The sequence below is a fragment of the Heliconius melpomene genome, chromosome 21, assembly GCF_056956725.1.
Source record: "Heliconius melpomene rosina isolate 202511_hmr_F chromosome 21, ASM5695672v1, whole genome shotgun sequence".
NCBI classification, from domain to species: domain Eukaryota; kingdom Metazoa; phylum Arthropoda; class Insecta; order Lepidoptera; family Nymphalidae; genus Heliconius; species Heliconius melpomene.
The window spans coordinates 8,281,941-8,307,776 of record NC_140409.1 but is presented as its reverse complement, the minus strand read 5'-3'; the positions used below and the strand labels follow the sequence as shown (position 1 = coordinate 8,307,776).

At 31.8% G+C, this 25,836-nt stretch overlaps 1 protein-coding gene across 2 annotated transcripts in view; it reads left to right on the top strand.

Annotated features, from left to right (window-relative positions):
* The first annotated feature begins 4,621 nt into the window (after positions 1-4,621).
* LOC146527128 (protein bric-a-brac 1-like) overlaps positions 4,622-25,836 on the top strand; it is a 195,795-nt gene continuing 174,580 nt past the window's right edge. For both annotated transcript variants that reach the window (XM_085206445.1, XM_085206444.1), the window contains exon 1: positions 4,622-5,408. In XM_085206445.1, coding sequence (XP_085062571.1) covers positions 4,725-5,408 — 684 coding nt within the window. In that variant the 5' untranslated portion in view covers positions 4,622-4,724. The remainder of the gene's footprint in view (positions 5,409-25,836) is intronic.

Here is a 25,836-nt window from a genome sequence, read left to right as displayed (position 1 = left end):
GGAATATTCACAACATAGGGTTGTGTTTGTAAGCGTAACATACGTAGATATATATTTAATTTTAATAGTTGGTAATAAAAATCTATCATAGATAATAAGAAATCGACATCATTATTACAAAAACCAGCTTCACGCTGTTTCCCCCATACAACATGGTAGGCAGAGGGAAGCTAGTGTTGAGACACTCCGTTCCCCATTTCAACGCCGCGCTTTGCCTCGACACCAGAGCGAAGAAATGAAATATTAATGTAAATAAATATTTCAGTGCCTCGAGTGGGAATCGAACCCGCAACCAATCACGTTACAGTCACACTTTGTACTCCTGCGGTACGACTGGCCTCACATTATTAGATATATAATATTTAGATACTTATTTATACCTTCTTAATTATCAACATCCTGTTTCAGTTTACTGCTGGAACCTCCCTAATGGCTGGCATTCGCCACTGAGCTCGATCTTTAGTTCTCCACTTCTAACCGTTGCCAGCTATTATCCTCTTATTATTTTAATATTTGTTTAACTTCTAAAGCGTTTCTACTTATAAAGTAACATTTTTCTAAGCTGCTCCGCATAGGCCTAACAAAGACTAGACATGTCTAAAAATTATATTATTCTTCTTCGATATCCTTTTAAAATACAAAGTAGTTTTTTTTACAAATTGTTGTTTTTTATTTTCAATATATTTTTCTAAATATTTTACATTACACTTAAGAAGTTCCAATAATGGAAATTTTATCAGTGTCTACCTAAGACAAAATTTCCATTCATTATAGCTTGTGACACACATTTAAAAAAATAATAATATTAATATGAACAGATTATATTGTGGATTATAAGGATGTTTAACATTATTTATAATGCTACAGTAAACGCATCATCACAACCACTTACTTACATACTTAGATTTTCATAAGTTACTTACCTTTATTTTAATTTTTCAACTCTGTGAGAATAACTGTGTAGCTTACAGCAGAAAAAATATTTAAACTATTACCTAAACATAAGTCTTAAATTTTATCATCGTTTATGTGTAGCACATAATACTTTATTGTTTTTATTTTCTCTATTCTCTATATATCCCCAACTCTCTGTCATTAAAACTGTCAAAGGCGTTCACATCAATAGTAATAAATGTTTGGCGTATCTGTCGGTTCGTCGACTGTACGCGTAGGAATCTGTTTACGGCCGGCCGAGGGCCACTCTGTATATTTTATACGCGCTGTGCCAACAACTGGCTTCGCAGAACTATTTTATGTTAGAACCACGCTCCTTCACTACAGCTTTGTCTGCCCTTCTGGCAATATATTTTAGATGTTTGTTTCAAAACAAACGCGCTCGTACCGACTTTTGTATTGTTCTACATAAGTTCATTTAACGATAACTTACTCTACTCTGATAGAGGTTTCCGGATTTAGAATAGTTTTACTGTTTAAAAGAGATATAATTGTAAATATTAGTTGAATCTGAAATACTGAAGTATTACCTAGTTATTAATTACAAACAATTATTATGAAACAAGAGTGATTGGCGATAAAACGTAATTTTATAAATAATCCTAATATAAGTATTAAATAAAACTACCTACCTACATAACACCTGTATAGTAAATAAATGTTTATTTACTGTACAGGTGTCATTCAAGTCTAGAAGGCGACGATATTAAAATTGTATGAAAGCTATACCCAACTGTACGCCATTGCTACGCGTTCAGCGTAGGTAAAGTGATTCGTGCTACGATCACAGATTTTAATAGCAGCACACCATTCCCCTTGTGGGATCCACTCTGTCACGAGGAGACATTGTAGAGGCCGTGCCTTGTACGCCCTAAGCAAATAACTGGTTGTTTAATATAATATTTACATGACATCGATACAAAATTAATTACCTACAAGAAATTAAATCATTTTTTTCTTTACAAGAACTTTATAATTTCTTTCTACAGTAGGTAGGTTTAATGTATGCGCCTTTAAGTTGACAATTAAAATAATTATTTTTAATTAAGTAATTATTTAAATAAGTAACATTATAATATATATATATATATAAAACAACATTTAGATATAATCTTGTGGGACTATAGAATGCAGAATAAAAGGAATATCTTTTTAACTTCACCAGTAGGATATGATCTTGTTCCAACTCTATGTAAACGAAGCTGAGATTAAAATATGTTTCTTATATAAATATAAATTTGAAAAGATATAAAGCATTTCATATTATCTAATTACGCATGTAGTATAGCTTGTAGAATGTGGAAATTTACACTACGGCACATTTTAGTTTACGAACATTCAAATAAAAATTTCGTGCCCACGCCCCCGAAACGTAAATAACATTATTTAAATCTGAAAATACTTTAACATATGTATATAACTGAGAATCTTGACTTTGATGTGAACCAAACATAACCACCAAATACCCCCCAATTTTAAATAATATCTACAATTTCTTTATGTACATTTGAGCACTATCTATTCTAAGTAGTAGATAGGCAAATGACAGTTTGATGACGACGTATTTAAATATTATTATTTAAAATATTACTGTCTCATAAATATAAAAAAAAATAATCAAGATAACATAAATTTACTAATACCTATGCATAAATAAATTATTTTTTCCAAATCTTTGTTAGAGTTCCTACCTAGACTCTAACATAGTTTGAGCTCAAACTTTAATGTAACCGAGTTGTAGGGTACCTACACCTACTTAACGTTATATAAAGATACATCAGTTGTGTGCAGGCGTAACTAATTCTTTCCATCGGCCTAACCTTCTCACTTCAACGCCTCGTTTAACGTAAAAAGAAACGTCGACTAAATGATATTGATGAGGTTATAGCTTTAGATAAGAAAAATGTACTACACTTAATAGGTAGGTCTACATAAAGCTAAACTAATTTAATTAATTAAATTAAATTATAAAACTCAGATTCTTAGAAAAGGAACGTTAGAATTTTTCTATTTATTTTTCTGGACTTAAAAATCTATTAGTACCTATTATTAATTATAGCACTTAAAAGTAAGTGTAGCAGTATTTTCGTTACATAATTATTTCATTTTATTTCAATGACATTTTAGAGACATCGGCACAAGTTCTGACTGTTAACGCAACGATTGTGTGTTCGATTTGTACTTGGAGGAAGGTATTATTACCTACCAATTTCTTTTTATTATAATCACGTTCATGCATTGGAACATTTAAAATATATTTACGGGACTTTGAATTGTAACACATTTATGGATTTTTCGATAATAATTATTAAACTGAAAATGAGCTCTTAATTATCGGTCTACCAACTTGCGCTTTGTTTATTTAAGTTAAGTTAACCATTTTTAAGCAAGATTTCGAAAGAAACCTGACCTGGTTGAAGAAGTATTGCGAGGTAGACATTAGAATGCTTTCTCCCTCACTTTCTACTCATTATTTAGTGAATAAAAGAAAAATGTGCCTGAAAGAATAAAGACACAAATATAAACTAAGTTGGCCAAAAAAATAAGGCCGAAACCACAAAAGAAAAAAGAGTCGAAACAAAGAATATTTTAATAAATAACAAGAAAAGTGAAATAAAGAAAGTAAAATATTATTTTAGTACAAACGATGATGAAGCATAATTACGTAAATCACGTAAAAAAAAAGACAATTTAAAACTAAACTAAGCAGCCCATATGAGATTTATGTTCTAAAAAATTTTTCTTAGTTTCTTTTTCTACCATAATAATTAATGACAATTAAAATATATACAGAAACTATAAGGGGTTTATTCATATTTCCGCATAAGTTTCTTTGAGGCAATGGCTGTCATAGGAGTAGAACGATATCATAAAATTTAGTTGAGATTTTCGTTTACAAGATTAATATCTTAATAGGGCAGCACGGTAAGCAGGCATCTGCCTTTATGGAATTTTTATACGGATCCCATTATACTTAACTGTAGGCAACTATCAACAAAGAGTGTTCTACGAAAAACTAAATTCAAGAAAAATGAAAAACAAAAAATATATCCACTACGTTCATAGAAATCTGTACCAATTTTATTATATCCAATAGCCTTCAGGCAATATGAGTAAAATCCTTTAATATAAATATAAATTGTATCTATATAATAATAAATGTTACACTTATTCATGCTTAACTTTTTACTATGAAATAAGCTAGTTAATTTGAAATATTTCTTGAGAAACTTTTAACCTACATAATACAACCGCACATAGCAGGATTGCAGAAGGAACTTGATTAACGTCGTTCCTATTAAGACACTTCTGTTCCCCATTTTTCACCGAACTCTGGAGGCATTGCGTATTGAGACGAAATGAAAATAATATGGACTTTTTAAAATTTATTACAAACCCTTCTTTTAAATATTAATAAAAAAATATTATTAAAGAAAAGTAGATAAAAGATACGTATATGTATAATGCATAGAAAAGCCAGAAATGAAAATAGTGTAGCAGTAGGCGTGCTAGGCGTAGGTGCGCGGGCGCTGCGGTCGATGGGCGCGCGGAGTGCGGGCGCGGGGCGTGGCCCGGGGCGGCGCGCGGCGGCCATTCGCTTGCAAGTTGCGCCGCCCTCGGCCCCGCCCCCGCGCCCCGCCGCGTCCCGCGCCGCCCCGCCGCCGCGCGAGCCGCTCAGTGCTTCGCGAGTCGTCGCCCGCGGTGCGTGTGCTGTGCGCTTCATTTTCCTCGCGTTACGTTGCAGATGCGAGCGCGCCGCCGCTAGAGCGATGCCGGCCGAGGAGGAACCCGCGGCTATGGACAGCAGGGACGCCGCCGACGGCTCGCCCCAGCAGTTTTGCCTGAGATGGAATAATTACCAGACGAACCTCGCCAACTGTTTCGATCAGCTGCTCCAGACGGAGTCCTTCGTGGACGTCACCCTGGCCTGCGAGGGTCAGAGCCTGAAGGCACACAAGGTGGTTCTCTCGGCGTGCAGCCCCTATTTCCAGACCCTGTTCATGGACAACCCCTGCCGGCACCCGATCATCATCATGCGTGATATTAAATACTGTGACCTGAAGGCGGTGGTGGATTTCATGTACCGCGGAGAGATTAACGTGTCACAAGATCAGATCACAGCGCTGCTGAAGGTGGCGGAGACCCTGAAGATAAGAGGTCTGACCGACGTGAGTGGCGAGCACGCGGTGCTGAGAGCCGGGGGCGGGCTGGAAGCGCGAGCGGGCAAGCGGCCCGGCAGCCGCGAGAGCGAGCCAGGTGGCGGCGGAGGCGGCATGGCCAAGGCGCGGCGCCGCTCGGCCGAGCGCAGCCCGGGCAGCGAGCGGGTGTCGCCCGCGGGGCCCGCGCCCGCCGACCTGCTGCACGCGCCCGACGCACCCGCGCCGCCCGCGCTGCACGCCGACGACGTCGACATCCGCCCCGGCATCGCCGAGATGATCCGCGAGGAGGAACGGGTGAGTACCAAACGACTACCACCCACACCCCCACCCCCTTCAATACTCCCCCATAAGTAAAGTACATTTCCTTTTATCGAAGGATTTTTCATTGCACTAATTATTATATTGTTTATATTTTTAGATCATAATACCTAAGTGTAGTTATTCTATAGGTAAATATTTACCAAGTGCGTCCTGTCGAGACCACACGTTGAGGTATCGTAATAATTCTTATTAGGTGTAAATAATAAGACGATCAGGAGTCAATTTAAATACTTACGATAACTATTGAAGATTTTGTTTTGTCGGTCATGAAGTACAATGTATTATGAACTCAATTGTATCAACATAAGGTTTTAAATACCCCAATTCCAAAGCGAAGGAGCTCAGCTGTTCGGAGATAGGATATAACATTGTTTCGCCCCTCATGCGGCGTCAAAGATTTACTAATATTATTACAGTCGGATGTGGTATTAAGTATAATAATAAATATATTATATTAATAAATATTATTATCCTATAGTAATATTCATATTAAAATTAGTCTTGACAAAATAAATATTCTGATTATTCAAAAATTATTCTGAATTTATTTCGTCTTTTGGCAATAAAGATTTTTTTAAAATTATTAATAAAAAATAAAAAAACAAGAACATTTATTTTATAATTAGTAACGTACCTACATACTAATATAAAAACATGGTACATTATGTAAAATGTTATACTTTCATATTTAAAGAGTGGATCAATATAGCCTATAATTTATTTATTGTTAATTATTAATTATTATGTATAGGTATATGTTTTCAATAAAATTGTATATGCAAGTAACTATATATTTATAATATATATACCTACTTACTTATACTTGTATATAAAACATACATAACAAAAAATAAAACTATATTTTTTATTGTATTACAAATAACGCTGACCGTACTATCAATATAACATGAAATTATAAAATAAATTGTGTCACAATAGAATTTAAAACACTACATTTTGTATCGCGTATATTATATTAAAAGTGTTTTCGCTCTATTGTTCTTGAACGTAGTCGGTGAGAGTAATTTAGTATATGCGAACTAAAACTGGGTCTTTCTTGTAACAAAAGGATATTGTTCTGGCACAATTAGCATTGCAATAAGCATAGATAAGTGAATGTTTGTGCTATTGAGTTTAAAATTAACAGCATTTCGAAAAATACTTAAGTAACAATCGGTTATTATCGGTGTTTTAAACTTTTGTATTTTATGTTTTTTCTTTGTGTTACACTTTTAATGTATTGTTGGATTACGATGCGTGTACGAGCGTGAAGTGCGCGACCAATGACTGTTTTAAAAATTCAAAATAAAAAAAAAACTTTTATAAATAAAAGATATAATAAAATACCAATTGCCCATCCAGAATACTTATCTAGTCATGTACGAATAACGTCACCCTTATAAAATATGAGATATTCGGTAGGTAATGACACTGAAGTCAATTTTCGTACCCGCATTGTATTCCACTTTCATTCAGAATAACAAATGGACTCCAGAAAGAGCTGTAATTAAGATTTCATTTACTTTGCATTTACAACGAAGACCGTGTTGAATAAAAACGTTCGCGTCTTGACTGTCGGCAGCTTAGTAAGCTACGAACGTTATAGGTACCTACCTACATACTTTGTTGAAATACGGAAATAAGTTCAATTTGTTATTATTAAACAATGCATTATATAATTATTTCAAATAAAATAATAAAATTAATCATTTATTTCTATTTATTTTATCGTCTATTTTCATTTTTCACCTGCAAATATAGGTTTTTTTATAAAAATAATTTAAATGATATATTTTAATTAATTACACACATAATTAATTATGTCTAATTTATTACTAAAAATGGCACTAGCGTCAGGTTAACATATGTTATACTGGTGGATAATTGTTTATTTTATACACTTCTTCCTTAATATTCCTTCGAGTTAATAAAATGAACATATTATTAAAGACGTGCTAAAAACTTTTATTTTCTTTTTAAAGGCCGTTGAAGAGCTGTTGTAGGTAGTATAAAATTTTAAACTTTATCACTTTACGCGATACGCTCCAACGTGCATTACATTGAAAGAAATATGAATACAATTAACCAATATTGCTGACACCTTTGCATATATTGGCGGTGCATTCGTTTAATAATATTATATTTAATATAATAACTTTTTAGTATAAGATTCGATTCACAAAGAGGTAGTTTATATTGGAAAACAAATTAGTATTTTAAATGGTTTCGGAAGTGGGTATGTAGGTACTTTTTTTAAGTATAGCTGGATATGGTGTATATTATTTAGGTAGCTAGTATGTATGTTATATAAATAACATAATAAAATGTAAGGAATAGAGGGAAATTGAAGTAAAATTGTAAACTTGCAATTTAAGACATTGGTAAGTAGTCACATACCCAATGCCATACGTGGGTAGACAATGCTAGATTATTATAGAAGGAAACTTCTATAGACGCAGTATAGGTAGGCATTTACTTATCTATATATGAAGTGAAGTATAAAAAATGTGTTTTTTTTAGCTTCACGATGTACCTCGCGTTAAGACACTCCATCCCCCATTTTCCGTCCAATTTTTGAGACATTGCGGGTCGAACGGTGGAAGTCAGGAACTCAACGCCGCGATTTGTCTTGTTTCAGAGTTCAATTCCGAAAGCAAAATCGAACTCACAACCGTCACGTTTATACTCACAAGCTTTGCAGCTGGAGCCTCAATGTAGGCTGTGTGAATATGATTATATCTATCTATAGTAACTTCTGATAGCCGACCCTTGTCTACAAATCGTTAGGGAAATGTAGGGACGTACTAACATGAACTTTGAACTATAGTTTAAAACTTATGCGACATTTCTAAAATAAAAATAGATACATATTGGTAAATGAAATAAAAAAATTGCCGTGCCGTGAGCATTTCTAGCTATTTCTTATAATTATTGCGTGCAAAATCTAAAAAAAAATAATTATTAATTTTTACTTTAATAATATTAAATAAATATTCGTATAGATCAAGTTGCTAGTATTCAATAAATAGATACTTTAGTAGGTATAGCTTACGTTTGATTTCATATTGAAGCAATGTCATTAGAAGATAAAAGAATGTCTTCTAATTCATTATAAAGTATTTTATATTATTACTATGCCAATATGTACAGGCACCTATTACATACAGACAGGACTAAGCGGCAAATTGTTGATCTCATTAGATTTTCTCATCCAATTGACCCAATTAATTAAGTAGCTCTCATATTTAATGATAATGAGGACAAAGTAACATGCATCGTATTTTTTTTTATAAAAAATTGTTACAGCATTAAAAGATTTCGAAACTTTTTATTCTATTTATTGTGTGCCATATATAATGTGACCAGACGCCTCGTTTTGAACGGGACTTTGCCATTTTTTGTTTGTATGTCCCGGGACACCGGGACATGGCACCGGGACCAAATGTCGTGTTTTTCGAAATAGTATGTAAATTTTATCAGTCGAATTACGTTTCGCCGCGATTTTCGAGGTATGCTATTAGAGAAAAGGCAATCATTTGCAACTGAATGGAATAGTCCACAAAAAAATTAAAGCACTCAAAACTGTAGTAAAATTATACTAACGACAGCACATTTCTAAAAAAACGAATGCCACCCTTAAACAACAAAAGCATTCCTCCAAAAACACTTTCTAATACAAAAAAATGCATATTATAAAACCGATGTCCCGTTTTTAAACGAATAAAAAATGGTCACGTTAGCCATACAAGGTGTCGCTCGTCCCGGCAGACGTCGCTTGTCTCAGTTTGAACTCAGAGCGGTAGGAGTCTAAAAGGCGGTTGTGACCTACGTGCTTGACTCTACGGCGTCAACAAACACTTTGAATTTCTCCTGTACAAATCTATATCTAGGCTATTTGCTAAAAAGAAAAGTTACTAACCCAATTTAGTATTATCTGGTGAAATCAATAATTTTTTAAAAGATTACGTAACGTTTATAAGTCCAGTAGGCCAAAAAGGTCTCAACTCTTGATGACAATGGCTGGCGAAATTAGCAAAGGTCATAAAATCCAAGTAAATGAAATTGTCCTCTTCCTACCTAATAGGTTAACAGGTGCAAACTTATTTATTGTTTACAATTTTATCAACACATTACCAAACAAAAAAGGATACGTAAGTTACCTAATAGAAACAATAAAAAATTATGAATAAGACTAAGCATTTTCAAGATTCGCGGTGCAGGAGCACACGCGTGTAACTATATAAATCTATATGACGATTGGTTGTGGGTTCGATTCTCGCTCGAAGAAATTAAGCATTTTAGTGTGGAGGCAACGCGCGGCGTTGAGTTCCGCCACTCAACACGCAATGCCTACAGAATTTGATGGAAAGTGGGGAATTGGAATACGGTTAGCTTTGTGGTTGAGAGTGAGAAAGAAGGCGCATGCCTGCCTCCGTATGCGTGATAGAAAGAGAAGCGAGACAGAATGGCGCCGTTACGTAACGTAACGAAGTGGTTTAACCTCCCATAAATAAAATAAAAAAAAATAAAAATCTTTATTCAGAACTAAAAACATAAGAAGTTATCACTTCAAAAATTATCAACGAAACATTCCATCAATTTACATTCACCATACACCAACTATTTTGACTAATAAATAATAATATACACCAATAACTAACTGCGTACACTACAGACGTTGAAATACTGGGTTATAAAATAATAAAATAAACAATACTTCATTAGTAGAGCTCTATAAGCGTGAAAGAACATGTGCGACACGTATTTCAATTAACCTGCGTAATTAAAAATGTAAGAAAAAATATAGTATTAGGCCAATGAATAATTTACGCGGCCGATAAGCTATTTATATAGTCTATTCGATTAATTCAAACGTCTTTGATAAAAGTTTTATTACTACCGACTTGGGTCTATGTTACTTTTTATGGGTTTATTAATGATTCTATACGTGATCTATGGCATTTGCCATGGAAGGTTGATGTGGAGGCAGCTGTGGCGCAGGGGCACAGGCTTGTCGCTGTTGTGGTTTCGATTCCCATTGGAGGAAATGAAATATTTTATATGTTCATTTCTTCGTTCTGGTGTAGAAGCAAAGGGCAGTTCAGTTCCGCCACTAAGCACGCAATGTCTCCAGAATTAAGCGGAAAGTGGTCTAAACATTAGGCTCTCTCTGTCTACCCTGCTGCATTATGAAACTAAAAAAAAATCATGTTGATATGTTTGAAGCTTAGGAGCCAAACTAACCATAACATACCATTTTGGACGTGATAAGCTGCTTAATGCTAGACATTCGGAAATATATAAATCACTATGATATAGTTATGTGTATGATAATGTGTGATATGGAAAGGAAGCTGCATACAAAACATAAGAATCTCAGATAAAAGTGTGGAACTTACTTAGATGATGGACTTCTCTTCCAAGAGGGGCAGGTTCAAATCTTGCCAGGTTAAAATTTTTATACGCTTTCTAAATAAGTATTTTTCTTTTCTAAGTGAGAAATAACACTTTATGAAAAAATAAATTATAAGTAGTATTCTCTCTTGCCAAATGATAATTCTAAGGAATTATCTTTGGGTAGCGGAAAATTGTAAACATTTCCCCATAGAGACGCTAACAACAGACATAAATTGTAACAAGTTTAGGTATAAGAATTTCGACGCATCTTGATGAGAACGTATGGCTTAGTAGTTAGATGCTTGGCTCGGTTTCCGAGAGGCGCGGGTTCAAATCCTTTGTCGTTCAAATGTTTATATGTATTGTATGAATAACGGAGTGTCTTAACAATAGGTTCCCTCTGTGTGCGGGACGCTAAAAAAACACGTAACCATGTCACGTAAAATTGAACTCCACACCCTTAACTTAGAGGTTATTTCGGCTACAGATGCAATTACTTCTAAGATTAATATTGAAAACTGTTGAACTATCGGGACTGAATAATATACTAAACAACGCTAAAACAATTGTTCTTGGTCGTTGTGATAACGATAATTATTTTCGTTGCGCCGTGATTCACATCTCGATGTTTCTGAATAAGCATACGAGAATGACCTAATTGTGGGGTGACGTCATTTTCACTAAATTAACTTTTTAATTCATCCCAACGTTTCATTAATAAAACAACAAAATCTTTCGTATAATCGTAATAGCTTTTTTTCAGATTTCATAGTAGGGTAGGCAGAGGGAAACCTAGTGTTAAGACACTCTGTTCATCATTTTCTGCTGAATTCTGGAGGCGGAGGCTTCAAAGCAGCGGTTTCCCTTGATACCAGAGCAAAGAAATAAAAATATTAAATATTTAATTTCCTCGAGTGGGGATTGAACCCACAACCAATTGTGTTTACAATAACACACATTACAATAGTTCGTTAGTTATTAAAAAATATATTTGTTAAGGTCACAGTAGGCATGTAGCTACGTCTGACTGTAAAGATGACGGTTTTGGGTTCGATTCCCACTTAGGAGTAAGAGTTATTTTATTGAGTGATGTGCGAGGAACTACATGTCTTAACACTGGGTTGCTTTAGCTACTTAGCCATATTTGGTATACTCTGTGAAAGTATTTTTAATATGAAAACCAAAAAACCTAAATAGATTTTTTGGTTTTGATAAATAAATCCATAGATAAATATCTATGGACAATTCTGATGGCCAATTTTTTTTATTGATATTAAATTATACCTACTTATATGTCGGTTTTTTTACAAGAATTATAAAGTTTAAACTTTATGCGTAGACTTTTTAGGCGTAGGTCTAAGAACAAAATTCATAATGACTTATTAATATTTGATGAAATTAAAAAAAAAATCTTCGTGGCCTTATTTTACCCCTCAACCCATCACTATAAGAATTAGTGAAAACGTTTAGTATAAGCGGAAAGTACACTATCGTGGGATTATAGTATCTACCGCCAATCAAATGACAAATGTCCAATCTTGAGGTATAGATAATTAATTACATTTGAAATCAACACAGAACTTGGCACCCATATATATATATATATCTACGATTCTTTTGTTAGTGTAGTCGAGAACGACGCATTGTTCAGTATTGAACTTGGCTATCACTTCAGATTCATGCTCTATAGCGAAGCAGTCGGGATATTACTCTCAATAATATGTAGAAGGAAAAGAAAAGCATTAGGAGAGCATGAATGGAGAAGTAGATAAGAAAGAAAGAAGTGAACTATGCAGATAAAAAAATATTACTCACAAATTAGTCTACATATTTTTCAAAGATTTAATTACCACAGTTCTATAAGATCAGAATAACTTAATGCATTATTCCTTTAAGAGATATAGATAGATAGGATACCTATAGAGTACGCATAAACATCGAAACCTCGTTATTTGTTAATTGAAGTAAAATTTTATATCGTAATGAACAAACAAGTATTTAATAATCATCATTATGAGACTGAGTGCGCAGACATAATTTCATGATATTATTGCCAATGATATTATTGTCACTGCGAACGGTAACCGAATCAATGCAAAAGATTTAATTTTCAACTTCATTATTTGACTTGAAACAGAAATTATCTTTTGTCCTTTTGTTATTTATTAATGAACTAAAAATCTTAGGGAGGATGTGTCCTTGGCACTTTTGGCTATAAGTCGGTTGTCTTATGCATGCGGTCACAGATTTAAAGCAAATTGCACGTTGAAACAAAAAAAAATGATTTGAAATTTAAATCTATTTCTATATAATACGAAGAAAATTTAAGAAATAATTATTATTATTATAACCATGAAATAGGAAATATTTCAGTGTGGATATTAATAAAAACGTAATTAAAGAGAAACAGCTAATTTAATTACAATTTATAGCCGATATTGTATTACAAACTGCACTTATAGGTACCTACGTACCTATAAGTAAGCGCAAAAATCCAAAAATACAGTCCTTTTAATACTTTGTGGTTTCATTTTTTTTGTACCAAGTCTGCACTCCTCAAACCAAATCTAAAGTAGAGATTGAATTTTTTCGGCATACCTCGTAACGAAACGTTAAAAATGACGTGAAAATTTCATTTACCTCTTTCATTTGGAGGCTTCGTATCAGAATAATTGAGAGGTCATGGAATAACTCTTACTAATCCTAATCAAGCCTTGCTGGGGAAAAATTAAAAGGATAAGGAAGGCTTTTTTTAATAAAACTCATGTACGAATGAGTATTTTTACTATTATTTATTCAAAACAAAGCATTCTTTCTTAGTAAAATGTTACATTTTACGCGTTAACAACGTTTTTCACGTTTATTTATAAAACACTATGAGTCAACCCGTTATTGTTATTATTTAACTATTATTATTGTTATTATTTAACTATATAGTTATTGTTGTAGTATATAGGTATATCTATCTAATTTTATGAAGGTGACTTGACTTTAAGATTAGTTATAGCTTCGAATGACGTGTAAAGAGCACATTCATGTTAAGGAAAACAATACTTAACAATTTATATGTGACGGTTCACATTTGGATGTTCCATATAAAATAGATTTTTTGCACGAAACAATAGTGCGATATTACAATATGAAATACATGCTTGGACTGATTGAAACTTAGAACTGTTCTTGCGTTTAATAAAATTTGCCAATTCAATTCACTTACCAAATTAAACGTTTATGGTATCCTTAAAGACATCCTTCTTTCTTTCTTTCTTTTGATATATAGCAGAGAAAATTTTAAATTAGCATCGTATAAATGACGATTAAAAGTGCGTAAACTTCAACTGCCCTTTTAGCAAATTGTAAGGAGTGAATGAGTTAAAGATATTTTTGCAGCCTATGAATGAATGAGTGATCCGGTAGCCATTCGGTGGGTATCGGAAATTTAAATTCGTATATATACTCGTAAGTGTCATCCGCGGTCGTCGAACCAGATTCGCTACTTGCCTTCATACAATATTAAACGCTATATGTGATAACTAGATTTAAATGTTCGAGCTCGAATAAATGCAATGCAATAAATTTATTGCTCTATTTTTAGACGTCGATGCATTTTAAATAACGCGTACGCGCATTCTATTGTATATTAATTAGTTATATCTGTGATCCATATCGAACATAGCTGAGTAGAGGGCAGATACCTGTATAATATTATCTAAGTGTTCCAATATAGACAAACAGATAATTGTTACAAATAACCCCTAAACTAAATACAAAAGAATAATTTGAAAACATGAATAAGACACCGACAGTCAATGTTACACAATACAAGCTTAGTTATCTTTCACAATTTGTCCGAGCACACACCGGCTATTCTCATTTCAGGGCTCATTAAGAAAAAGCAAACACGTTATCTGTCTTATAGCTTTAATTTAAAACAACAAAGATAAGAAGTGGTGTTTCACGTGAATTGGGGACTTTATTGTTAGCGCGACGCCGCGCGTGGATTTTTGTGACCGCTGCTCGGTGCGTGTGTCAATAGCCTAACTTAATATGGGACGTTTACATTTCCAACGGACTGGACAGAGCCGGACTGGCATTATGAAATGCTTTTAATTCCAATTTTAGCGTCTTTTTTTTTTGTTGTGGAATATTTAAATGATAAACGGAAATGCTGGTGATGTTGATTTAATATTATATATAGGTAAATACTGTAATATATTTATTACTTTTAATATATTTTGTCACTAAAATGTTCTATTAGGTATTATTTTAATTATATATGAGGCATAATATCCCCAATAACATTAGATACGTGTATTTGGATAATATAAGTCATAAGTCCGAGGATTATCTGTGCTCAAACAATGAGATAATAGCCTTTTTAGTGTTTGATATAATCTAGGCCAGCCTTTGAACGTATCTCTGCTTCGAAATGAATATATTTTTTACAATGCTCGAGTAATTTAAAATTTATCTTTAAATTTTTATATTGAAGAAAAACAACTCCGGTCTCTTCAATTTTAAAATCAATAAAAATTAAATATCTGGTTAATTGTTTGTTGATTTCCTTTCATAAATCATGTAAAATATGCACTTTACATGATTCCTAAAAAGAAAAGAACTAATAATTTTATAAATAAATAATATCTTTATTAAATAATTAATAAATATAATATCTATCGATTTGGTAAACCTTTAATTAAGCGCTTTTTTGTAATAACATTGAATATTGCAAAATTGCAAGTAGATATAAAGAAAAATAAAGGCTTTCTTCTAATTACATCTATGCCAATGCTTGGTGGATGTAAAAATCTAACACTATTTTTATTGTAATATCATATTTACCTGAATTAACCGTGTGTGTGTATCTGAAATTATTTATGGCAATAGGTACCAAACTAACTAAGTAATAAACTTTACGCTCAAAACCTCTTACTGATATGTTACTAGATCATACCATCCAGGCAGCGAGGGCATGACCTAGACACCTACATTGAAATGCATTAATTAGGAACATCCACAGTACTGTTTACTCTTACCCTCAGGATATTGACATTAGAATTATCCTTATCACATGCTCAATTTCATACCATTTGACGCCTAATAGACTTAATTATTTATTTCTATTTTAGTTTTTTTTTTTTTTTCAACTGAGTCCGTTAAAAAATGAAACTAGCGAAACGTTATATCGAGAACTTCCTGCTAAAACTCAATTGTACGAAGCGAAATGTAATTTATAAATGCATGGGTTGATTGATATTAACCCCTTTTCGTTGCCCATCCCATAGACGCGGGCAACGGGCACTTAGCTAAAGTAATTAGCAGCCGATATAATAACACCACAAATTATCTACCAACAAGCTATTTCCAATGTTAATAATCTGAATTGCGCCACATTAAGGGATCACTATGAAACAACTATTAAACAAATACTGTATGAAATTTCAGGTATTACGCATGAAAATATAATATTTTTGGTGTTATTCTATAAATGTTAATAGTTTTACTCAGAAACAATGAATAGGATTGAAAAGAGTTTATATTATTTAGTATCTATACTATAAAACGGAAAAAAAATATTGAAGATTAAATATTTTTGTTTAAAGTTTACTTATTCATGATGAGTTTTATAGGTTTTCTTATTAATATATAATTTACTAATAAATATAAGATAGCGCACTAACAAATCGATCGAGCTAGCGGCGGTAGTTACCAATTAACAATACCTAAGTGCCTTCCACTTCCGTCAGTATGTGGATTCCGTGGAAAAGTGTTATTAAGTAAAGACAAATTGGAGTGAATTTAAATAATTATATTTTATTTTTGTAGATTAGTCACGCGCTACCGTGTCCAGCTAAGTTAAAAGCGCAACACAATAGCTACATTCTGTAATAAGCTATACTACACGAACTATTTCGAGCTACTTTTGAGTCCTTCAAAACTCTTATAGGTACTTTTCAATGTATGTGCATGAATTTTGGCACATTTACTAAAACCGCATAATTAGAATACTTAGTCACTTAGTACCTAACTATTCAAAATTTCAATAGATAATAATACATGGACGTTCAGTGACCGATATTTTTGAAATTGACTCACTCATTAAAAACTTAACCTCTAGATGACCGTGAAACTTGATTTGGTATCAAGGTATAATATTATGCACATAGGTACACCGGAAAAAATCAAAATTACGAAAATAAAAACTTTAAATGATTGATAATTACTATCAAGAAAGTAATAACGCAAATAAAGTAAAAACGAAAAATAATAACGCAAAGAAAGTAAAAACGAAAAATAACGCAATTTTAATAAGAATAATGTATAAATATTTAAAAGTAATGATTACTTTATCAAATGTAATCATATCTTATCAAAAACATAAAAGTGCAGTGAGAGCCAAGTTCAATGTTGAGTAATGCGTCGTTCTCAACTGTGTCCACTCATGATACAACTCGAGTTCAAAATTTGACTTGGCTGTTATTACCACCAATCCAAATATATCAATCTATTAGTAGATAATAATAGGTACTATTAGGAATTATACAAGTTCAGTATAGGCTGAAAGTACACTAACTTGCAAATAAAATAAAGCTTTTACGTAAAAATGTCTTGGTATATATTAAAAATCAACAATAGCCAAATATTGCCTACACATTTTTTGTGATCAGTACTTTCTCAGATATTTTTACTAGTAGACTGATACTGAATCAGATTCCTTTACATATATTAATAAGTAAAGCACCCCTTTTTACGAAAATTGTGCAGACGGAATAATATGAAATTTGGCATAGTTATAAATAGTTTATATAAAAAAGGAGTATAGAAAGTCAATTTTATATTTTAAATATGATTAAATTAAACAAAAAAATATGAAGAGGAAATGAAATACCTACTTAATTTTTTTTTATTTCTTCCCTCTGGTGTCGAGGCAAGTTCGCCACTCAACACGCTATGCCTCCAGAATTCGGCGGAAAATGGGGAAAAGACAGTCTTGACACTAGGTTACCTCTGCTATGTGCGGGAAATAGCATGAAGTTAATTAACCAAATAAACATTATACCTACACATTACCATACCTAATTATGTTTAACAATATACACTTTTACAAGTTGCTATGGCAACGCGTATCTTACGTGTACGTGTTTTACGCCGATTTTACGAGTTTCCTCTAGTTATTATTAATAAATAGGTCTAGAATAAATAAAGTGTCTAACTAAACTACCTTGTAATAGTGACTGAATTATTTATTCAATTCTTTTATTCTCCACTTAGCAATTTATATATTTATATTTATTCTTAGTTGTTATTAGAATACGAATATTACAGGCAGGACTACAAAAAAAATTACACTAAATATGATAAATTCTATTTTACATTGATTATTATGTATTGCAATAAGAAAAAATCCCTGTCAAGTGCAAGTGGGACTCGCTCACCGGGTTCCGTACTAATTTCAAGATTGTAGGTCAACGGGAAGTACAACTAATAAAAGTATAAGTGACAAACATAAGTATGCATTCATTTTGTATGAAATAAATTACAAATTTAAGTTTGTCATATACATTTTTGTACGAATTGAAATATTTATATTTTAATAAATATATTTATTATGTAACTCTTGAGTATTTAATATATTTTTTAATTTAACAACAAATAATCTTTTTACTTTAATTTTTGTAAGAATTGCTTAAATGTAGTGAAAGAATTAAGATGTTATGAAAACCAGAGATCGCCACCTGTTGAACATAAGGCTCTTCCACACTTGTACAAGTTATTTTTATTTGTCGTAGTTGCTTGATTTACATACCCCGAAATACAGATACTGTAGGCATGCGTCTACAGTAGTAGTGTACATTAATGCCTATATCTACTTTTAACACTTACGGCAGGCTTCTGCGGGCGTTATACATTAGGAATATTTAAGGTTTAGTTAATTTAATGTACCTCGTGTAAGTATATGGGACTTGTGACCTATAATCTATATATATATAGATTTTAGACTTTTATATATATATAAAAGGACTTGTCCTGACTGACACTGACTGAGGTAAGACGCACGCACAGCCGTAACTGCTGATGGTAAAAACGTGAAATTTGGACAGATGTTTACTTTTGTAATCTGGACATCCACTAAGAAGGGATTTTAAAAAATTTTAACCCTAAAGGGGTGAAATAGGGGTTGAAAATTTGTATAGAAAAAAATTAAATCAGCACCGATATTTATAAAATTTGAAATTTAGATTTTTAAAAGTATTTAATTGAACACGTGTTTCATCGTTTTCTAGAATTCTACCCCTAAGGGTGCAAATAAGGGGTTGAAAGTTTGTATGGGAAAATGTTTAAAACGCCACCGATTATTATAAAATTTGAAATTTAGACTCTTAAAAATATTTAATTGAATATGTCTTTCATGGTTTTCTAGAATTCACCCCCTAAGGGTGCAAATAAGGGGTTGAAAGTTTGTATGGAAAAATCTTTAAATCGCCACCGATTTTTATAAAATTGTAAATTCAGACTCTTAAAAATATTTCATTGAACACGTGTTTCACGGTTTTTTAAAATTTACCCCCTAAAGGTGCCAATAAGGGGTTGAAAGTTTGTATGGAAAAATCTTTAAATCGCTACCGAATTTTATAAAATTTGAATCTTAGACTCTTAAAAATATATCATTGAACACATGTTTCGTGGTTTATTTTAATTCATCCTCTAGGGGTATAAATAAGGGGTTGAAAGTTTGTATGAAAAAGTCTTTTAATCGCCACTGATTTTTATAAAATTTGAAATTGAAACTCTTAAAAATATTTCATTGAACACGTGTTTCATAGTTTATTAGAATTCACCCCTAACGGTGTAAATAATCAGGCGAAGCTGCGCGCGACCGCTAGTTACCTATATAAGAATAACTTTCCACGGCTCTGCCCGCGTAGTATTATTGTTATACTATAGCCAAATTATACAAAATCTTTACATAAACTATAGCCTACGTGTTATTATGATGTACCTATCATCTATATATCTGTACAGTTTTATCCAAATCCGCTCAGTAATTTTTCCCTATGATATATTTTTATTCTGTAATACTTTTTCGTATTTTAAAATAACCCATCGTAAGGTAACATTCTTTGTAACAAATATTTATTCTTATCGACAGTTCAGACTTCCTGTTCGTATGTGGACCTGATACTTTAATGAACAAGTATTGGATTGCAGGCTTCAGATTAATAAATGTTAATTATCATAATCAATATCATACTTTATGTTTGTATATATTGCTCTCGCGTGTCAACCGATTCGATCGATTGGGGTTACGTGAGGGCCATGCAAAAACTCTTGTGTTTCACCCATCTTTCTCCGAATATCTTCTGTACTTAGCAGGAGTAGCAAAGAAAATTTTCCTTTTCTCGTATATTAAACATAATGCATGTTGAGTTTATATTATATTATGTTCAATATTTTTTCCATTTCCAAGGTCTCGAAATGAAATATTTAAGATAATAATAGCGAGGCTAGTCGTGGCGCGCGGGCACTACCGTGTGACTGTAAACGCGACAGGTTATGGGTTCGATTCCCACTGGAGAAAATAAAATATTTTGTATTTTCATTTCTTCGCTTTGGTGTCGAGGCAAAGCACGACGTGGTTAGCGGAGTGTCTTAACACTACGCTCCCTCTGCCTGCTCTGCTAAACAGCAGGATATAGCTAAGAGATAAAAACATAAAACAATAATTCATCGCGTAGGAACCGACCCCAAAATCGTAGCGTGTACTTGTATACTCAGCCATTTCTTCTCCACGGTACGATATGGTCGAATGAATTCTTAAAAATAAAAAGCTAAAATAAAAAATATTGAAATATATAGGTATAATGTAAGTGTAATTGCCATTATTTAAGATTAATACGACACCACAGTCCATAGTTAGGACATCATAGCAACTAATGGATGAAAAACAAATATTTGAATTCGTCATTATGACATAGCAATATAAAGTCAAGTAAAACATTGACTCTTAGATACATGGAGTCTCACATATGTTATATCACACAGTATTTTTGTTATTTCAATTTAAAAGCACTTTAAATATAGGAACTACATTGCTACGCAGTAAAATACAATTATTTTATTAATAATAAATGAATACACGATCATTTATTATAATAATATTTTAGAGTATATTTATAAAAGATCCAAATTTAGATACCTATATAAACTATTCAAATGTCTAACCTACCTATATAAAATATAGTGTGAATGATATACGAGTAAAAACTTGTTTAGGTCGCTTTAGTTCTAAGTAACTAAGTAAGTAAAATATATAAATTAATATATATAAATTTAAAAAATCAAAATTAAATCAGTTTCACGCTTTATTCCGCACAAAGCAGGGTAGGCAGAGGGAACCTACTGTTAAGACACTCCGTTCCCCACTTCCTGCCAATTTCTGAAAGCATTGCGTGTTGAGTGGCAGAACTCAACGTCGCCCTTTGCCTCGACGCCAGAGCGAAGAAATGGAAATATAAACTTAAATAAATATTTCACTTCTTCGAGTGGGTATCGAATCCACAACCGTCAACTTACAGTTACACCCTTGTGCCGCTGCGCTACGACAGCCTCCATAATATATAAATAATAATGTAATTAATATATAATTTTAAGTTAAAAAAACAATACGGGCCAAGTGCCAACCAATGTCTAGAGTATTACAGTATTAATTTAAAAATATACAATCATTTAACGGTAGAGTCGAAAGAACGTTATATATTTTTTGTAACATAGAATATTTCCAAGTTACATGTAACTAATAAACGTCCTAAACGTGGCACTCGTAAAATAATTATCTAAAAGTTAATACTACTGTAATTGTACCTATATTATAATCAGTAATTAAGATGGAACACTCTTATGGCATATTTATTCACGCTTGGCGCACTTTTGAAATTTATAACGCGTATACAGGCTATACAGTGCTATGCGAGATATATGGAGGATTATAATTTAAATCCAGATGTTATTATAATTAAAGTATCCCTTATGAATATTTTAAACGTTATCAGTGTTGAAGACGTGTACATTTTAAACGATTTCGTGTTTTTTACGCAAATCTGCATTTTTAAATGTTAAATGTTCAATTATAATACTTTGCGGCAAGTATTATAATCAGTTCGGCAGAATATTAAGTTATTTTTGATACTATAGTTAGGGTGGGATTTAAAATAATGAATTTAAGAAAAGTACAACAATAAGCTCAATTTTTAACACTTTTCTGCAAAATGTAAGTAGGTAACGTAGAAACAAACACACACATATATATATATATATATATATATATATGGTAAATGGGAGACAATTTAAATGTTAAGTAATACGTGGTTCTCGACTTCGCCGATAAAAGAATGGGATAGCTACATGGGTGCCGAGATTTGTGTTCATTCAAGATAAATTTCACACTCCAAGGTTTTTCATAAGTTTGTGAATTAGTCACAAAAATGCCGATTTTTAAACGTTAATACATCAATAACCGTATTATTTAAAGTATTGAAATTTTATATACATTACTACCTAACAGGTTGTAACAAATAGGGTAAAACCGGGATAGATGCCCTACTTTTTGAAATATCCACCTAATTAGATAAAATATATTTTTTATAGGAATAATTTTTATTAATTTAGCTAGCTCAATCCTTTGTGATGAATTACTTATACATTTTTTTAACAAATCAAATATAGATTTTGCAAAAAATAGCTTTTCGTGAAACACTAATTTTGAGGATAGATGCCCACCTATATGGATAATTGCCCCACTATGAAAATGCTGGGGAGGATAGATGCCTGCACAGTAAGCTAGGTACACTTTATACCGATTAAATGAAAAAACCAAACCAATTGTTAAATAATTCTAATTTTAAAACAGCAATTTTGTTTCCAATAAACATAATCATAATAATGAAAAGTATATAGTGTTTTTTTAAATCTTATAATTGCTATTAAATTGTAATATCACAAAAATAGGTAACCATTATTAAAATTTTAAAACATTTGTGTAACTAAAATATAAATTCTTAAGTTTCAACATCCATTATCATATTTTTTAAGTTAAATTTTACAACAAAATTACAATTCATAATATTTTTTTGTTGTAAAAAACTAATATTATAAATAAAAATATTATAATATCATAAATACTAACATCCACATTGCACAATTATACATTTTTATATTAAAAAGAACAAAATATAATTTTTAGTTATCTATTCTAATTCTCTAATTATCTCAAATAATAATTATTCGTTATTTAGCCAATATTTAATTAAAATTAAAATTTAGCCAGATAGGGTTTTTATTTTTCCACATCTTGCGCAATAATTTCTAAAAAGTGTACAGGTTTGATTTAGCCAGTTCTGACACATTACACATTGAATCCAGTCGGATTGCGACTTCGTATTTTTATAGTTTTCGAAACATTCTAATGAAACAGTCTAACTTAGTTTTCAATTGTTTTTGCTTTCTCTTAGCCATATCTTTCTTGTGTTTAAAAAATGCTAATTTAATAAATACTTTAAAAAATATTTTAATAATATATACCTAACTCCATATACTGAGTATAAAGGGATAGATGCCCCTAAGGGCACCTATACCTCGAAAAATCAGGGCAACTATCCTTTGTGATAGGGATAGATGCCACGGAATTTTTTTAGTAAATTATAAACAAAATAGAATCTATAAGCACCTAGATACAGTCTTAATGAACCAGTACATCGACGTAATAAAAAATATAGCGTAATTGATTACAAATTATAAAGTTATACAGCGCAAAATATTAATCTTTAAATCTTTGACGCGTTCACGACTTTCGCCGCGGAGATATTTACTAAAATGTGCTAAACGCGTCCTCATTGCACGAATGTCCGTGAATAACTTTGGTGCGGGAAGACTGTGGCTCCTGCTTGTACAATTATTTTTTTGTCGCGAGTTCGGGAAGTTAGGTATTTTGAAAATGGGGCATCTATCCCACTGCGGCATCTATCCCGGTTTTACCCTATGCTAAATTTCATGCATATGGACTAATTGGCTTACAAGTTATAAAGGGATCAAAATAAGATTGAAATGGTTCGTTTAAAGTTTTGATGACAACCTAGTAGGTTATTGCGTTCTGGTGAAGTCTTAAGATAAAAAATGTATATAATTTAACAATTATCCTGAGGCCAACATCTGTCTGTTCACACGGTTGTTATGAGTATGGTCGTGTCATTTGGGGGTTTTAATTTGGTTTTTAATTTAAAATATTTGCACTGTGCCGCTTTTCTAACACAAACTTCATTATATGAAATCAACAGATGTAGTATGTATTACTTCTGCTCTATTCTTACTTGCCATAAAATTTTGTTGCCTAAAATAGTTTCCAAAGACATGTGCTGAAGTCTTGTATAAAAACTAAATTGTAATATGTAGGTGCATTTGGTTTTGTTTGTGTAAATTTTTATGTTCTTTTTTTTTATTTTATTATTATTGTTGAAGACTAAATCTTCAAATATGTTTTTTAATGAATTAACCTTTAAGGTAATTATCAAATAATATATATTTATCTAACCTTAGTAGATACATAAACGGTACGATAGTTGAAGCGGATGTTCTTGCTATGTAATTACAGCGCATTTATATATAGACATGTTATTTTTAGGCTATTCCAAAGTATAATTCTTATATGAAATTATTCATTTGTAATGCTCTTTAATTCGACTAATTTGAGTTGATAAGCATAAAAAACGAATATTAGTACTTTATGTCAGTATCTAACTTGGTTTTGTTTAGAAAGTAAATTTGTTTGAGGGACGAGTGAGATATTTCAATAAGAGATTTCAAGTTATTACTTAGCATATCTTTAGGTTCATTGTAATAATTATATTCATGGCAGCACTACATATGTGTGTACTAATTAAATGTAGAATAGACAACGGTGCGGTAAGTGTGCTTCAGCTTCTCTTTCGCTTATTCGCAATATTAACTCAAGCTCGTTGGTTTTTACACAAGTATCTTACGGTTGTATTACGTAATATATTATTTTATATTGGAATTGATTTCAATTTTTTTTATGTAAACTATAAAATATAGAAATGTCGTGAAATATCTGTAACTTATTGGTATCGAATATGATTTTACATTAAAGAGCTTTTTAGTAGAACATTTAAGATTATACTTAGTGATACAATTTATGTATGTTCATTTAGAAAAATAAAATGTTACAAATGGATACATTCTCGTTTTACATCTGCAAATAATAGAATACTTATTAGCTTATGAAGAATATCAGAAAGTTTATTCAAATTTTATTTTACTTTTAGAAAGTATTCGATGATAAATTGTTATTTTTGACTATTTACTAATTAATGTCATATTTATAACAATCATTAACCTGAAAGTATTTTAACAATTCAAAATAAAACATAACAAAATTCAAAATTAAAGATTTTTTAGCTAAACGCTCTATCCTGCATTGGGCAGCGTAGGCAGTGTTGGGTGGCTGAGCTCTACGTTACCAGAGCAAGAAAATGAAGATATTTTATTTCCTCGAGTGGGAATCGAACACAGTTTATACAAAATTTATATATCTCGACAAGATTGAAGGTAATAAGTATTTATTGAGCACTTACTTTTCTTCTTAAATAGTTACCTATTCTTTGAATTAAATTGTTTGACTTATTTGTTGTTTTTTGTTGAATTTAATAAAATATAAAACTTTATTATTTTTTTCGATATCATTAAAGAATATTTTTTTTAATAAACTGATATTAAATACCTACATATGCGTACTGATTATTTTTGTGTCTAGTTTTATATTAAATCATAAATTAGTTTTCGAGGAAATATTTTATTTGTTCTTTCATTGAGTGACCTAAGGTGATGGTTAGGTGACTTCAGAAATTTAGAAGTATCGAGTTCAATTGTTACATTTTTAAACATGATAGAATATGATATTATTTCTTTTCTTTTGTTAAATGTATTTGACATT